Below are 17408 nucleotides of genomic sequence, written 5' to 3' on the forward strand. Positions count from 1 at the left end.
CTCTTCAGGAAAGTCAGAAAAGGTTTCGGAAAGCTTGGCCTGTCTCTCGTCGCACACCGGCCTCTCCCTCTGCTCTGCTGTGATTACTGGCAGCACCTGGCCTTACACAGCACCAGATGAAAGCTGCATGATGCATGGGCCTTTCAGGTACCGCAGGTATGCAAAGGAGCACACCATGATTATGTAAACGTGTGCATTGTAGTTAGTGTCATGCTAAAAATATGCAATACCGGCATCCATGCTGTTTAAAAAGACAACGCTGTAGAATAGTTAACTTGTTATGCCTCTCTACGATTTTTTTTACTCTTTCTTAACTCTCTCTTTCCGGTCTACCTGCCCCTTCATTGCCTCCCCTCCCGCCCCCTTCACTCTTCCTCTCTCTCCCTCCTACAATCCCCATGCCTCATAAGAACCCATAAAATGCTGTGCTTTACTTTGCTTGGGTAACTGCAGTGCAATGCATTTTCTTTATTTTAGTTAGTGTCATGTTAAAATGATGCATGCTGTTTTAAACAAAAAACGCTGTAGGATACTTAACTTTTATGACTGTTTTTTTTTACTCATCTCTTTTTTTTTACTCATCTGTCTACCTGCCCCTTCACTCTCTCTACGCCTGCCCCCTTCACTTTTCCTCGCTCTCCCTCCCACTATTTCCTCCACTCCCACTTCCCTTTTGAGAACCAATAAAATACTGCAATTACTTTGCCTGGGTTATTGGAGTGCAATCTATTTTCTTTCCTTATGGTGATGTGTGCATGATATTGTCATTGTGGTGAGGCATGCATGTGTGGGTCACATGGCAGTGTGATATATTTGTGATGACATTTACGCTTGTCTTTGGCATATATTAAAGAGGAAGCATTCTTCGCCACTTCCATTCTTGTGATTTGTAGGCTTCGCGCCTGCGATGCAGATGGCGAAGCCATATGCCTAAAAAAATGAAGACATTGTTATTTGTAATATCAATACATTTAAGTCACGTAAATACAACACATATTGCATTACAAATGCTATAGGTGTCACATTTGCGAAAGTTAAAACTATTGACATTGTGAATGACAAAGCTATTAATTTCGCTATTTTCAAAACCAACACATAAATAAAATATTAGTCATGTACAATACCAATAGCTCAAACTTTCCTGATGCGAGACCTATTGCATTGCAAATGCTTGTCTAATTCTCTCGTTGTTCTTATACCACTATTTAGTATATGGTTTGTGAGGCCCCTAGGGCATAACATATACTTATCTTATAGTAATTGAGAAACTTATATTGTACTTTTACCTCTGACCTCATAAAGAGTGCAGGGGGGTTGTGTTTAGAATAAATACATATATATTTGATATATACCTTGTGTGGTGTCCATTCATTTGGTACTCAAGGGATTATAATTGGTAAAACAACTTACTTAATACGCTCTCTGAAGTCTTAGCCTGATGACTGCTGGTCCATGCTACCACTAGGATCGCTTTCTATAAGGTTGACTTTACAACCCCCATCAATAAGGGTTGATTAGACTGGTGCAAGGTGCCCACTGGAACTAGTGGACATCATATTCTAGGCTAACTTCTCACCTCCTTGAATCATCAAGATTGATATTTCTATTGCTTTCTTGAATCATTAGGATTGATTTATGTTATGTATAGAATATTGTATTTCATGTTCTTGCACTTAAAATGAAATCATTGAATATGTAATGAATAATTGTTTTAAATATTGAATACAATGATCGTTTGCACAACTTTTAGCCTCAGTTTCTATTTCATTAACAAGTAGGGTTTTGATGAAGACCCAGTGAACAGTGCACGGTATAACACAGGGATGTGTGCCATGTCAACTCTTCACTGTGTTCTGCATCAAACCACACAGCCTGCAATGGCAGTGTGTGTGTGTGTGTGTGTGTAAAGGTACAGGGTCTCTAAGGGTGGCACAATATGTGCGGCAGCCCTTAGAGGCCATCCCTGGCCTCAGTGCCCTTGATACATATGGTACCATTTACAAGGGACTGACATGTGGCCAAAGAGTGCCAATTGGATTTGGTTTCAAAACTGTTTAGGAAAAGAACATAGGCCCTGGGTACCTGGTTAGCAGGAACCCAGGGCACACTCAGTAAAGTACATCAATAGTCTGGCAAAAAGTGGGGAAAACCATCCAAAATGAGGGCACTTACTTACAGTGCCCAGAAGCCATTCACCTTAAAACCACTACATCTCTTGCAGTGGCCATGGTCCTCCTGGGAATCTTTTCCATGGTGGGCTTCGCTAAGGATGTCTTAACAGACCGGGGTACAAACTTCATGTCTAGTTATATCACTGCCATGTGGAAAGAGTGTGGAGTAAATCATAAGTTTACGACACACTACCATCCACAGTACAAACAGCTTATTGAAAGGTTCAACAAGACCCTGAAGGCTTTGATCATGGGACTTACAGAAAAGCTCAGACGAAAAGGGGATGTTTTACTACCCTGCCTTCTCTTTGCCTATAGAGAGGTACCTCAGAAGGGGGTTGGTTTCAGCCCCTCTGAACGTCTGTTTGGACATCCATTTAGGGGTCCATTGTGTCTAGTTAAGGAAGCCTGGGAGCAACTTCTCAAGCCTCCTAAACAGGATATTGTGGACTAAGGCTTTGGCCTGCGTTCACGCATGGCTGAGTGCATGAAGAAGGCCAGCAAACACCAGGTTGCCAGCTAAGAACTCCATAAAGATTGGCATGACCAAAAGGCTGTCTTCACTGTTGACAAGCCATGCCAAAAAGTGTGGGTGTTGGAGCCTGTGGCCCAGCAGCTCTCCAAGACAAGTGTAGTGGCCCGATACTACCCTTGAACAAAAAGGTGAGGTCACCTTCTTTGTGGACATAGGTACACCAAGAAGTCCCCAAAGGGTACTTTGTGTGAACGGCCTGAAACCTTTTGAGGACAGTGCTGACATGAGCTTGCTCCTGGCAACTGATGACGGACAGGAGGAAGAAAGTGACCCTCTCCCTCATCTGCTCTCTCAGAACCCTGATGATTGGTCAATGGAGGGAGTAGCCACAGCAGGCAGCCTTACTGACCAACAGCAAGCTGATTGTAGGCAAGTCCTCAATCAGTACAAACACATATTCCAACTGAAACCTAGTCAGACCACCTGGTGTACCCATAAAGTGGGCACAGGTGACAGCCGTCATGTAAAGTGTAAAATCTACAGTCAGCCTGGCCATATCAGGGACTGCATCAGGACAGAGGTCCAAAAGATGCTGGAATTGGGGGGGTCATTGAGCCTTCATATAGCCCCTGGACTAGTCCAGTAGTCATGGTACCAAAACTTCACACCAAGGGTAGAAAAAGAGAGAATATGTTTTGTGTGGACTTCAGAGGCCTCAAATGCAGTCACTAGGACTGATGCCCATCCTATTCCAAGTTGATAACGCAAAGGGGTGAACCCAGACAAATCACTGGGACCTGGGTAAGGTACGGTACATGGAACAAATGGCCCTAGTGGACATAGTACATTAAGACAAACATCTTAACATCACAGGTAGAATTGATCCAAAAGCAATTTAAAGATAGATTCAGTGCATGTATTCAAATGGAGCACAGATTTTCATGTCCACTGAGAATACAACAAAAGTACATATTCAAAAAATTATCACAAAATTCAAAAGCGTGCCCCATTAGGAGAGGAAACTTAAGTAAAGGGTGGTGCAAAAGTGAAGGTAAACGTGAGTGGGAGGGCAGTGAACAATATATATATCTAAATCATACAGAGTGCCAATCTTGCCTAAGGAACATGGCCAAGCTATTTACAAAACCAAAATATGAGGACACATGAAAAGCCTATCACTGTTGTCCACAATGGTGAATGTAAGGTATAGCCGTTGACGTTTCGGGTCATCATCAGGACCAGCCATGGGGACACCCTGAAACCACCAGCGGTGTATGGTGGTAAGTAGATAGAAGATGGTCCCTCTGAAAGGCTCAGCAACACGGGTGGGGGATGTCAACATCACTTGAGGCCTGCCCTGTCCTCTCACTAAGTTTGAGGCCAGTATAAATCGTCGGTGCAGGAGGAACCGAGCCCTTGTGCACCGCATCAATTTGCAGTTGCAAAGGCGGGGGTAGCATTCCACCCTTCTAGAGGGATAAGACATGTAAGTACTGCTTTACCCGGTTAAAGTTAAACAGAGCCTCAGCATCACAAAATGGATGCTGCTGCCACAGACACGAGTCTGACCTGCTGCTGGACGAAACTCCGGCAGGGGAGGCCTGGACAATAGGTTTCCTGTCAAAGGAGGTGCTAGCACCTCCCCAGACAGCCTGTAGTGTATTGGGGCAGGGTGGGTTCAATGGAAATATGCTTTTCCAGACAACACAAGGTGCTACATGCATAGCCCGGTTCAAACCAGTTGCTGGGGCACTCCAGCCCCAGCTCTGGCGCGAAACTGGACAAAGGGAAAGGGGTGTAACCACCCCCTTCCCAGGTTCCACCCATAAGAGGGACCTAGCAGGTAATCCAGCCCCTTAGTTTAGTATAAAGATAGGAGCTGTGTCCAGAGACATTAGATTATCCTGGAAAGAAACTCTGAAACGAACTCTTGGACCTTCGACGTTCATATCGACTGGAAGACTGAAGACATCGCCCTTGTGGTCAAGGAGTGACCACCCTATGCAAACAGGCACCATCAGTAACTTGCCTGTTTGCTTTGTCAGCGCTCCCACTGGAACCCGAAGACTTAGCGACGCAGGAACTGGACTTCCAGACTTTTCTGACTCCGACCCACATCCACAGCAAAGTTGAGACCCGTGGCGAACACGAGAGACGTGGGACCGGACATCCTGGACTACCTGCTTTTTTCTACCTGTGCAGCTTCTGAGGTACCCTCGAAGTTGTGCATTGGGGTTTGAGAAGCCCCAGACCCGAGCAGTATTTGCACCGAAGCTCAGCCCTCCACACTTCACGAGTGCCGCGTGGGGCCTGTGCCTGCATTTCAGCTCGACGCGTCTTCGCGGTTGCTAGCCCATTGGCTAGCGAGCCCTCTGAAGAAATTTTTGCAGAACTACACCGCTTGCCTGGCTGCTCCGGGCTTGGTCCAGCTTCCCTGCGAAGGAGAAGCTCCCCAGACCTTGCTGGTCTGAACTGAAGCCAATCTTCCCATCCTGCGTGGATTTCATTTGCCAAGGTTTGTTGGGTCCAAACCGGATACCGACACTGTCAACAGCTAGATCTGTCGTGGGACAGCTAGACTCCAGCTCCTGGTCATCGTCAACGCCTCCTGGTCCTCGTGGCTGCAGAGACAAGCTTCACCTCCTCACCTGATTGCATCTCGACATCGCCTGGCTCCTTCCTGGTTCCTTCCTGGTCACTGGCTAGTGACCCAGACTCTGTCCCCTACGCTTTCAGGTTCTTCACTACTCCGATCCACCCTTGGATCCACCCGGACACTTTTCTCCTGGTCGCCTGCATCCCTTTCTTGCAGCTCTCCATAGGAAACAGCAACGAAACCCGACACGAAAGAACACCTATGCACCTGGCTTCCCTGGGTGAGGTAACTCGAGTACTCCGGTGCTCCCATGGGTACTAACTATCCAAGTGTCCTAGTTTAACAGGGTTTTCCCGTAGTCAATCCGGAAGTGTCCGAAATCTACTACTTCGTAACTTTTACGATCCAATTGAAATTCTATGGTAACCTGTGTGTGTGTTTAGACACTGCACACGCTTCCCGTGGGCCTCCTACTTCCAATCCCTTAGTTGTTCAGTGTAGCCCCAGCGATTTCCTAGGTCCTAGGCCTACTCACCTTTCCTGAAGTGGTTCTTATACCACTTACTTAGTATATGGTTCGTGAGACCCCTAGGGCAGAACTGTATTTGTGCAACTTATAGTATGCTTATGAGTAACTTGTGCTGTATCTCGAACTCTGACCTCATAAAGAGTGTAGAGGGGTTGTGTTAGTAATAAATACATATATATTTTATATATACCTTGTGTGGTGTCCTTTCATTTGATATTCAAGGGATTATTATTGGTAAAACAGCTGGCTTCACATGCTCTCTGAAGCTTTATCCTAAGACTGCTTTGTCCATGCTACCACTAGGATAGCTGGTCTATAAGGTTGACTTTACAACCATCACCATAAGGGTTGTTTGGACTGGTGCAAGATGCCCACTAGAATAGTGGACATCATATACCAGGCCAACTTCTCACACCAACCATCTCTTCCTGGTAGCCCTGGCGATAATGTTGCTGGGGAGGATATTGATACTCTCTGTATCCCTCCTCAAAGTCATCCTCTTGGCACTTTACATGTAACTGCGAGGGGCTACTGGCGTAGCAAAAGGTCCTTCATCTTCTTCTTCTGAATCCTGCTCTTCTAGCAGGAATGATGGCACAAGAGGAGTAATCTTGCATGGGGAGGTGATTTCTGGCGTAATCCTCCTCTTCCTAGTAACTTCCAGCTTTTCTGGTGTTTTTTCCCTCGTCGATGAGATCGCCGATGACACCATCGTCGTCGATGCAGCCGTTGACACCAACCGTACTTCTTTAGCTGTCGTCGATGACATAGTTACCGTCGTCGTTGTTGCCGTCGACGTCCTGTCTTCGAAGACAGTCTCGGCATCTAAACTGTCGTCATCGCTGTAGAAGTCGTCGTCGATGTTACTGGCGTCAAAACCATTGTCAACAATGACGCCGTCAACGGTAAACTGTCACAGGCAATGAAGCCTTCTTGGAAACTAACTTTACCTCAATCTTCGTCGTCGACGATGAAGATTTTTTTCGCCAACGTTCCTGTCGACGATGCAAGTTTTGTAGATTTTACCTCAGGAGGTATAGATGACGGCTTCCTGAAGCGTTCTTTGACTTGAGGGGGTGATTTTGCCAGTTCAGAACTCGTCTTTTTGGGTGGTTTCTCCCACAAAGCATGTCCCTTACTCTACTTTTCTCTAGGCTGACGAGATTTTGAGGGACTGCACCCAGAAGACCCTTGAGTGGTCTTTTTGAGGGCCTTCTCAGGACGTTCCTCTGAGGAATGAGCATGAGGAGATCTTCTTTTCTGAGATCTCCTGATGTAGATGAGAATGCCTCATCACTGACACTAGACAGAACCTCCTTCCTGGCCTTTAGCTTTTGAAGTCATATCAAAAGGCTCCCTTCACGATCCCTCATGGTTTTACTTGAAAAGGTCCGACATACCTTACAGTCTTTAGCTTGATGGTACGGATAAAGACTGTAAATACAGTCAGCATGAGGGTCATTAGTGTAGAGCCTCTTTGTGTAATAGGTAACACAGGCTCTAAATAAACCTTTTTTCTCCTTTCCAGACATTTTCAGAAGAATTAACTAGTAGGCAGCAACGAAGAATATATATTCAGATGAAATTCACAGAACAAAGTTCTCAATATCAAGTAGAAAGAGTAGATTTTGAGCAGAGCTCAAAAGAGACTCGCTAGCACAATGTTCGGTAGAACATCTGAGGGGCAAAATGTTCTCTCAGGAGTGTTCTAGAGGGTGAGAAGTTCGGATTGGTTCAGGGACAATTTTGGTCTCTTTTACATAACAAAGTTTATGAGTTGCAAAAGGGAAATGGCCCTAGGCCTCTTTTCAGTTTGCTAAATATCTAAGCATTGCTTTTTTATATACCTGAGACTCCTGTCTGATCGACTGGGAATGATTCAGGCATGTGAATCTTTGAAAGCTCCAATACTGGAGTAACAATATATACATCTAAATCATACAGAGTGCCAATCTGGCCTAAGATACATGACCAAGCTATTTACAAAACCAAAATATGAGGACACATGAAAAGCCTATCACTATTGTCCACAATGGTGAATGTAAGGTATAACCGTCAACATTTCAACCCTGGGGGATGAATGTAGATAGCTGGAGATATTACAGTCAGGTCTTCATCAGGACCCGCCATGGGGACACCCTGAAACCACCAGGGATGTATGGTGGTAAGTATATAGAAGATGATCCCTCCGAAAGGCTCTGCAACACAGGTGGGGGATGTCAACATCCCTCGAGGCCTGTCCTGTCCTCTCGCCAAGTTTGAGGCCAGTATAAATTGTCGGAGCTGGAGCAACCGAACCCCTGTGCACCGCATCAATTTGCAGTTGCAAAGGCTTGTTGGCTTTCGTCCACCAAGATCTTCGGGCTCCAAGTAGCCCCCACCTCAAGCATCTACTGCGACCAAGATCTTTGTCCTCAACGCATGTATTGTGGGCCTGCGTCTTTTGTGAGCTGCTTGAGGTCCCCTTTCGACTCTAGTGCCTCCTGAAGGTTCCCTTTCATTTCTACAGGCTCCCCTGATTGCTCGGGCCTGACCTGACTCCCCTGCTTGTGGTGAGTCACCGGTACCTTGCTGGTCCAGACACTGTACCTTCTTCACTTTCCACATTGGCTGCCCCTGCAAAGGCTTGTTGGTGTTTCCGATGGAGACCTACCCTTCAACTCTCAACATTCGACGTGGGGCAGCTCGTGCACAGCTCCTGGTCTTTCACAGCGTTGCCTGGTCTACACAGCTGCAGTTTTAAGGTCACCGTCGACTCTCCTGCAGCACTCGACTACGGTGGGAATTCGTCTTCCATGCCCCCTGGTCACTCCTGAATGGTATAGACTCTCCCCCCTCTGCTTGCAATTACTTCTCATCTTGAATCCACCTTTGGGTCCCACCTCCCAGACAAGACTTGGTATATTGGGCTGGGGTGGGGGCACTTGCCAGCACTACAAGACTACTTTAAAGGGCATATTTGGTGTACTCCTTGCATAATCTATTTTGAGCAAGTTAACAGAGGCCTTGGCTACTGCTTTGGCACAAAACTGGATAAAGGACATGGGAGAATCCTCCCTTCTGTCACGTCCCTCTTCTCTGAGGGACCCCTGAGTCATTCCAACCTTTTACCCTAGGGTACTTAAGGGCTTACATGTGGGTGATTCTTTAGATTCGTCGTAGGACAAGACTCACCTCTGAAACCTAGACACTCTTCGACCTCAAGGACACTTGGACTTCGTTGGACTATGCCTGGCACAGAGACGGAATCCAGGAAGACTCCTGCTGCTCCAGGTCTTGCTGTTCTTCAAGTCATCTGTGTCATTTATGGCTTCATCCCGGTTCTACAAAAGGCCTGTGGGAATCAAGGACATCGGAAGTAATCTCCTTTGTGGTGAAGGAGTCACTCCCCTGAATCTGCTGGCACCGCAATGAAGCTGTCCGGTCTGCTTCTCCTGTCGGCTTTTGGGCTTCCCGAGGCACAGCAACATTGGTGGTGGTTCTGCAGCTCCCTAGAGGCTTGATCTGTCTTCCCTGCAATTTTGAGGAAAGTAACCCTCGTCGGAGCCACTAGGACCAAAGCCCTGTGCACCCTGCCAACTTGCCGTTGCCAAGGCTTGTTGGATATGCACTCCAGAGATCTTCGGGCAACAAGAAGCTCCAGCCCCCAGCACCTCATCCCTTGAAGATCAGCATCCTCACTGTATCCCTTGCACAGTGGGGCTCCATCTTTAATGAGCTGCTTGAGGTCCTCTTGCAACTCCTGTGCCTAAGTCCTCTGGGTCCTCTTGATGGCCTTCCTTTGCCTCAATTAGCTCCCATGCTTGCTCGGGGTCTGCTCTGACTCTCCTACACTTGGTGAATGCCTTCGACCTTGCTAGTCCCAACGTTGCATCTTTTCGCTTTCCACGCCATTTGTGACTACCAAGGCTTATTTATGCTCGGGCCGGACACCGACCACCTAGGCACCAACATCCGACGTGAGGCAGCCCATGCACAGCTCCTAGTCTTCCTCAGCATCGCCTGGTCCTCAAAGCTACAGCAACAAGTTCACCAATTTCAATCCTGAACTTCTCAATATCTGTAGGCATTGTGCTTCCATGCCTCCTGGTCACCTCAAAAATTGCATAGGCTAAGTCCCCTTTGCTTGCAGGTTCTCTTCTCCAAGAATCCACTTTTGGATTCCACCGGCCATCTTCAGAAACTTCTCCAGAGGCCTTTTCTCCAAAGTCTTCCATTGTTGTCTATGGCAGGTTCCAATATCACTTCAACCCTCTGCACCCGGCTTCCATGGTGCAGGTAACCTGGTTCCTGGGACGTCCATGGGTGGGGTGGCTCTACAATCATCCGCCCTCTAAAGGGATTTTTCGGGGTCCTCTGGGAAGGCTCCTTCTTTAAAACTGCCATCACTTCTTCTCCATTGAATTCTATTTGGTCTGCCACTGCATTTCCACTCTGCACACAGCCTACGTGAAGATCCTGGGTACTTACCCTGGATGGTTCCTTGGTCACCCAGCTCGTCTGAGTCTTCTTATCCAAGTCTTGTTCTTCCTTGCCATACTCTTTCTTAGTATATGGATTGGTATCCCCCTGGAGACCAGTGTTTATTTGTGCTACCTACCTGATTTCTTTTTAGTTTTTTTTTTTTAATACTATTGATATCTCCTGCTAGGAGATATACCAATGTGTTATTGCGTTGTGTAATGAATAGACAGACAAGCTGTTGGGAAGCATCGTTAACGGTCGTCCGGACTCACAGGACCCGGTTCGTTCGGAAACTATTCAGGGACCAATTCGGGACAGTTTCCTAACGATATCCTAAGGAGGACCTTAGTAGTAAACGTGGGTGTAACTGGCAAAAGATGTGTGATTACAATTAAATCAGAAGGGTTTCATAAGGACTAAGGATGGATTTAGACAGAGTTTTGCACCCATCCACAAAAAAGTTAGCTCATGGCTATTTACAAACTGTGGTTCACCTTCGTAAGGGTAAATTGTGATTATAAATTTCGATCCAAATCCCAGTTGAACTTAGCACCAATACCAGCTCCCTGAAATATATTCCTATGTTTTGGTTGTTTTCCTTTAAAGGATTTTCCTCCAGTGTTAGAGACTTCGAATTACCAATAAATATCAGTCTTATTGACACCTTAACAAAAGGCAAAATCATAAAGCATATGATATCATAATTTATAATGAAATACATTTGCGGGTATGTTATTAGCTGTATTCTATAAATGCAACATTGCCACTAACAAATATGTAAATAAATATGCAGCCCGAAAACAGATTGAGTGCTTCCCTACCTTCTACGCTGTAAGTGTCTACTTCTTCTTCCAGAATGCTCACTGTTTCCCACTGATGATCCTAAACAAACCAAACAGTAAGTCTTAGGAGTCATAGAATATAGTTGAAAAGTCAACATCTCTAACGACATGATTTGGAAGTTGTACAAGATAAATGCTTGGTTAACAAATGACAAAAGAACAGGTAATCAGGCTTGCATGTTATGGCAAAGCAGCTGAGTGGAATGTCAGCAGGTGCTATAAAACATGACATGGAGAAGTCAGAGTTGGGAAAGATCTACAAATAAAACCCCGTATGAACAAAAGTCCCTGCATTGAGCAGACAGTTGGGCCATCCTACATTTTTTTACTCTTTGTGGCCAGCCCTGTCTTTGCCTCTAGTAGCCTGGATGTCATTGAACTGACTTAAGTGGTTCGGGTTGTTTAACGTCAGAGAAGAAGGTCCTGTTACACCAGGGTGATGGTAAAATGTTTCCCATACCCACCAGGCTATGGGGAGATTATAGATAATTAATGACAGCAGATTAATAATTAGAGGTAAAGACCTTTATGTATCTTTACACCGCTAGAGATGTTTAACACCTCACTGTAAAATGTGTTGACTCACCTATAGTCAAAGATACCAAAATAGGAGGAAAAGGTTATTTTTAACTTTCGTCCTATATCCTTTATAAACACAAGATCTGACAGATTTCCTCATCACAACAGACCCGTCATGCCTTGTGTACATTAATGACTGCCCATATGAAAACAAGTTACTTACCTGTAACCGTAGTTCTCCAGTATTGGAAGCTTTCATAGATACACATGCCTGAATCATTGCCCGTCGTCGAGACGAGAGTCTCCGGTATATAAAAAAGCAATGCTGAAAAGAGGCCTAGGCCAACTTCCCTTTTGCAACCCATAACCTTCGTTATGTAAAAAGAGACCAAACTCGTCCATGGACCAAGCAGAGCTCCTCACCCTCTAGAACACTCCTGAGCGAACCTTTTGCCCCTCAGATTTCCACGCACTTGTGCCATAGACACCTTCTGTGCTAAATCCAAGGTGAGCCTCAGGGGAGGAGGGTGAGTCGCATGTGAATCTATGAAAGTTTCCAATACTGGAGAACTACTGTTACAGGTAAGTAACATGTTTTCTTACTCCAGTATTGGAGCTTTCATAGATTCACATGCCTGAATCAGAATAGCGAGCAGTAATCATAGCACATTTTGTTTTGTCACATAGGACCATGAACGAGGCAACATCTGTCATCTAACAATAGTAGTAGCCGTATATAAATACACATAGATAGACGTTCATAAATCACATATAATACAGAATATGACAATAAAGTGTGCTTTTATCACCAACCAAGGAAGGAGGGATGGTAAAGAAGGCTCACTGTTACTGGAAAAGGTTCCTCAGTACAGCTTGTCCCATTGCAACATCCTTCTCTGCAGGTGCATCAAGGCAGTAATGTCTGGTGAAAGTATGCGTCCTCTTCCAGGTAGCAGCCCTGCTGATATCCTGGATAGGTACGCCCAAAAATAAAGCAGTGGAGGTGGACACTGCTCTTGTGGAATGTGCACGAATACGTGCATTTAACGGCTTCCCAGCCGCCTGATGACAGTACTGTATTGCACTTGAAATCCAACGGGCCATTCCCCGTTTTGACAACGGGAACCCCTTCCTGGGGGCACTAAAAGCCACAAATAATTTGGTAGATTTCCTGAAAGGCTTTGTTCTTTGTAAGTAAAACTTCAGAAATTGCTGAACATCTAAAGAATGGAGAGTTTTCTCTGCAGCTGTCGACGGTTGAGGGAAAAACCTTTTAGGCATCAACGGCTCATTGAGATGAAAATCTGTTGGTACTTTTGGAATGAATTTGGGATTGGTCCGGAGGACAATCATGTCCACCCTGAACTGTAGAAAAGGTTCTTAAATTGTGAGAGCTTGTATTTCCCCCACTCTCCTGGCTGAAGTGAGGGCTATTAGAAGGGCCACTTTCCAGGATAAGAATTTAAGATCTGTCCCGTGAATTGGTTTGAAGGGCTGTTTCATCAACTGGGATAGAACAATGTTCAATTGTCAAAGCGGTGGTGGAGGCTTTACAGGAGGGAAGGCTCTAAATAATCCCTCATGAATTGTTTTATAATTCTCTCCGACCACAGAGATGGACCTGACAAAGTTCTCCTATATCGAGAAATCGCAGCCAGAGGCACCTTAATAGAAGCATGGGCCAAACAAGATTAAGCTAGCATCAGAATATATGGAATGATCTCTGTGGAGGGAAATGCTTTGTTCTTTAGGGTGTCCAGAATTGCCCCTAGGAATGTGATCTTCCTTGAAGGCTGAAGAGATGATTTTTTCATATTCAGAGTTAGCCCCAGTTCGGCAAACAACTGTATGCATGCCATAGTTGAAGTTTAAGCTGAAGCTTCCGATGGTGCATTTATCAACCAATCGTCCAGGTATGGAAATACTTGGTGTTTTCGTTTTCTGGGAAAGGCTGCCCCTGGCGCTAGGCATTTTGTAAAAATTCTCGGGGCAGATTTGAGGCCAAATGGCAGCACTTTGAACTGGTAATTGTCTCCGGCCACTGTAAACCGAAGATACTTTCTGTGGGAAGGATGAATGGGGATATGAAAATATGCATCTTGTTTTTTTTATTTTTTTTTGGTCCTCATCTCACCTTACAAGCCTCTGCGGGTCTTATGAAGCCGCCTTCGTTACTGGTCGCCCCTACGGCTTACCCCACTCGCTTGGGTCATCCGACCAGTCCCATTATTTTGTATGGGACCCTGGTGTAATCATAAGACCAATGATGTTACAGTAATCTTAAATCCTTGCCCCAGCTCACCAAGGGGTGCCAGATATTCGAGAGCTTATCTTACACTCCATCGTACTCCAGTCGTGCCATAGAGAATGCAGCTTTAAGCCAATCCTCCCTTTGCGGGGGTAGGGCATCCTTCCACCTCTTACACACTTCCCTTCTTACCAGCAGTATCAAGTTCAGTAATAGACCCCTATCTTTCCGCGAGAGGTTCTGGCTGAGGCGACCATCATCTCCAAAAAATACCAGTTGTATATTGATCTCAATGTTGGTGTTAAATATGCCCAGTAACTTGTCACCTACCTCAGCCCAGAATCTTGTGAGTGCTGGGCACTCATAAAAAATATGTAAGTCATTTGATAAGGGTACTGCTCATCTAGGGCATTTAGGAACGGGAAAAGGAGCAAACTTTGCAATTTTTGCCGGGTGTAATAGAGTCTATTAATGACAAAAAAATGATTTTTTTTTTTAGGCAGGCAGGTTTAACTGATCTGTTCAGGGTCTTCAGTGAGGATTCATATAAAAGGTCTGCTGGTGGCCCGAGTGGGGATCCCGTCCACACTGCTACGGATGCAGGAGTCTTATGGTCTTCGGCCTCCAGCAGACTATTGTACCACATAGATATTTCCTTATTCAGTGGGCATGTCTCTTGCAGCAAGTCTTCAATCTCCCTGTTTCCGCTAATCTCCCGCTTTTCTGCCACATACCATGATGTTAACTGTATGTATTAAAATCTTGAGAACCCAGTGCCAAGCTTAGCCCTCAGGTAATCCCAGGGAAGTATCCCCCCACTGTCCAACAGTTCAGACCAGATTTTGACACCAGCCCTCTTTATCAGCAGTGCAAAGCCATCCTGCAAGCAACCCGGGGTCCCTGGGGCATCCCATACAGGGGCATAGTCAGAGTAGTATCCAATGCCCCATCTATGCCTGAGCCTACACCAAGTCTCCAGAGCTGTTCTTAGGACCTTCAGACTGACCCTCTTGAAGAACCTAGGTGATCCAAATTTATACAGAAATGCTTCTCCATTGCCTCCCCCTTCCACCCGCACCATTTCGCCTAACAGCTTCCCCCAAGCTGATTCCCCTGGCTTAACTAACAGCATCCGTATGCTTTTAAAATGGAACGCTTCTGCATATTGTCTTACGTCTGGGAGAGCCAACCCTCCTTTTTTTAGTCTGCGTCTAAGTTTTTTCCACGCTAGTCGAACCCTTTTGTTGCCCCAAATGAAACTGTTGATCTTACTCTGTACTTTACTCAGACTTTTACTTGAAAATGTCAAAGGAATTGAAGAAAAGAGGTATGACAGTTTAGGAAGGATGACCATCTTTACTAAGTTGGTTTTTCCGTATATAGTCAGAGGTAGATTTCTCCATCTACTGAATAAGCTGTCAGTTTCCTTTACCACCCTCTTTAGATTTAACTCAGGGATCTTTTCAATTTCCTTCACTACATAAATCCCCAAGTATCTCATCTCTTCACTTTCTGTCCCTGTCCACTCCAAATTCCAGCACATCACCTCCGTCTTGGTTCTATTAACAAGAAACCCAGAAATTACTCCAAACTCGCGCATACGCTCTTCCACCCTTATGATAGCTGTATCCGGGTCGCTTGTATACAGAACCAGATCGTCAGCATACAGAGCTATTTTTGAGCTATAATGTTCTGATCTGAATGGATAGATTGACTCATCCTATCTAATCATCTGGGCCAATGGTTCCATACATAAATTAAACAAAAGAGGTGAAATCGGACACCCTTGCCTCGTTTCTCTCTGAATATTAAAACTCGCGGTGAGGAACCCGTTCAAAAATATTTGGGCAGAGGCACCCTGATAACAGTTCTGCAGGGTCTGAATAAAAATAGGACCAAAACCCATAGCCCTCAGAACCTCCCATAGGTATGCCCAGCAAACTCTATCAAACGCCTTGGCCGCATCGACAGCGATAACGGCCAAGGGTTCTGTCTTCTTGATAGCCAGGTCGATGTTGCCTATAAGAAGCTGTACTTGTTCCTGTATATGTCTACCTGCGACAAACCCTTTCTGATCTGGATGTATTAACCCAGGTATCAGTTTGGCCAATCTCCCTGCTAAAATGCCCATAAAGATCTTATAGTCGGCGTTCAGCAGGGAGATTGGGCGGTAGGAGTCTGCCTTTTTTGGATCCTTACCTGGTTTCAATATCAGAACTATTATTGCTTCTTTCCAGGTGTAAGGAACCTTTCCATCCAAACCATAAATTGAGTTAAAGGTATTTTCCAAGGGTTTGAGGAGCTCCTCTTTGAGATGTTTATATATTTCACTCGGGAGCGCATCTGATCCTGCAGCCTTTTTATTCTTAGATTTATTTATCTGAGCTATGATCTACTCTGATGTAAAGGGAGCGTCTAAGTTGTTTTTACTTTCTTCCGTGAGAACTGGAAGTTGTTTGTTACAGAGAAATGACTGAATCACACATGGTTGGGGAGTCAGATCTTCCCTGTACAGATCTGAGAACATGGAGAGAAGACATGTCTGTATATCTTCGGTCTTATTTGAGATTTCCCCGCCGGCGTTTATTTTAAGTTCTTTTATATCGTTCCTAGCCCGGTCGGCTCTGGCTTTCCATGCTAATAAAGCACCGGCCTTCTCTCCATATTCATAACTTTGCATCTTACCAGTCTCCCACTGTGCTCTACATTTAGCTTTAGGTTTCCCTCTATATTCGATCTTGCCTCTTCCAACGTTCCCCAGATTTGAGTGAGTTGTTCCTGATCCCCATTGCTAGCTCCATCCCTTTCTCTCTCCAAGCCACCTATCCTCTCTTCGATACCCTTTAATACCCCGGCTTCAATCTTATTCTTATAACAGATGGCTCCATGGAGTTTCCCTCTGAGCCAGGCTTTATAGGCGTCCCAAACTACATCTGGTGTTGTTGAGTCGGAGTTCAACATAAAAAACTCCAAGGTCGAGGCCTGTACAGCGATGATCACATCGGGGTCCTGCAGCTTGGTTCTATTAAGGGTCCACCTTAGTGACCGTCGCTGAGTCTCCTTGATCTGATATACAATATATAGAGGTGCATGATCGGATAGATGACTCGGGAGGACTAAAATCTACTCTATGTTAGCTAATGAGCCTCTATCTAGAAAGATATAATCAATCCTGGAGGAATGACGATACTTTTTGCTAAAAAAGGTAAAACCCTTCTCATTTCCTTTTATTTCCCTCCATAGATCTACTAGGTCCATATCATGGATCATGTTAACTAGCGCCCTACGTACCTTCACTGCACCTTTATAATGACTTACGTTAGATCTATCTTTAAGGGGGTCAATCAAGACATTAAAATCCCCCCCTATCACGTATGGTGGTGGCTCCAGGATCAATATTGATTGCAGTTCATAAATATAATCGGGGTCGTCCGAGTTCGGGCCGTAAAAAGAGGCGCAGACCATATCATGATTTTCAAATGCTAATGTAGCGATCAGCCATCTACCGGAAGAATCTGACTGTACTTTTTTTATATTGCATGGCATCCCTTTTTAATTAGTATG

At 45.2% G+C, this 17408-nt stretch overlaps 1 protein-coding gene across 1 annotated transcript in view; it reads right to left on the reverse strand.

Moving 5' to 3' along the window:
• Positions 1-17408, reverse strand: part of SYCP2 (synaptonemal complex protein 2) — a 3993018-nt gene that overhangs the window by 3139931 nt on the left and 835679 nt on the right. The window contains exon 14 of the mRNA XM_086932653.1: positions 11057-11117. Coding sequence (XP_086788779.1) covers positions 11057-11117 — 61 coding nt within the window. The remainder of the gene's footprint in view (positions 1-11056; positions 11118-17408) is intronic.

This window comes from Lissotriton vulgaris, chromosome 7 (genome assembly GCF_964263255.1).
Source record: "Lissotriton vulgaris chromosome 7, aLisVul1.2, whole genome shotgun sequence".
NCBI classification, from domain to species: Eukaryota; Metazoa; Chordata; class Amphibia; order Caudata; family Salamandridae; genus Lissotriton; species Lissotriton vulgaris.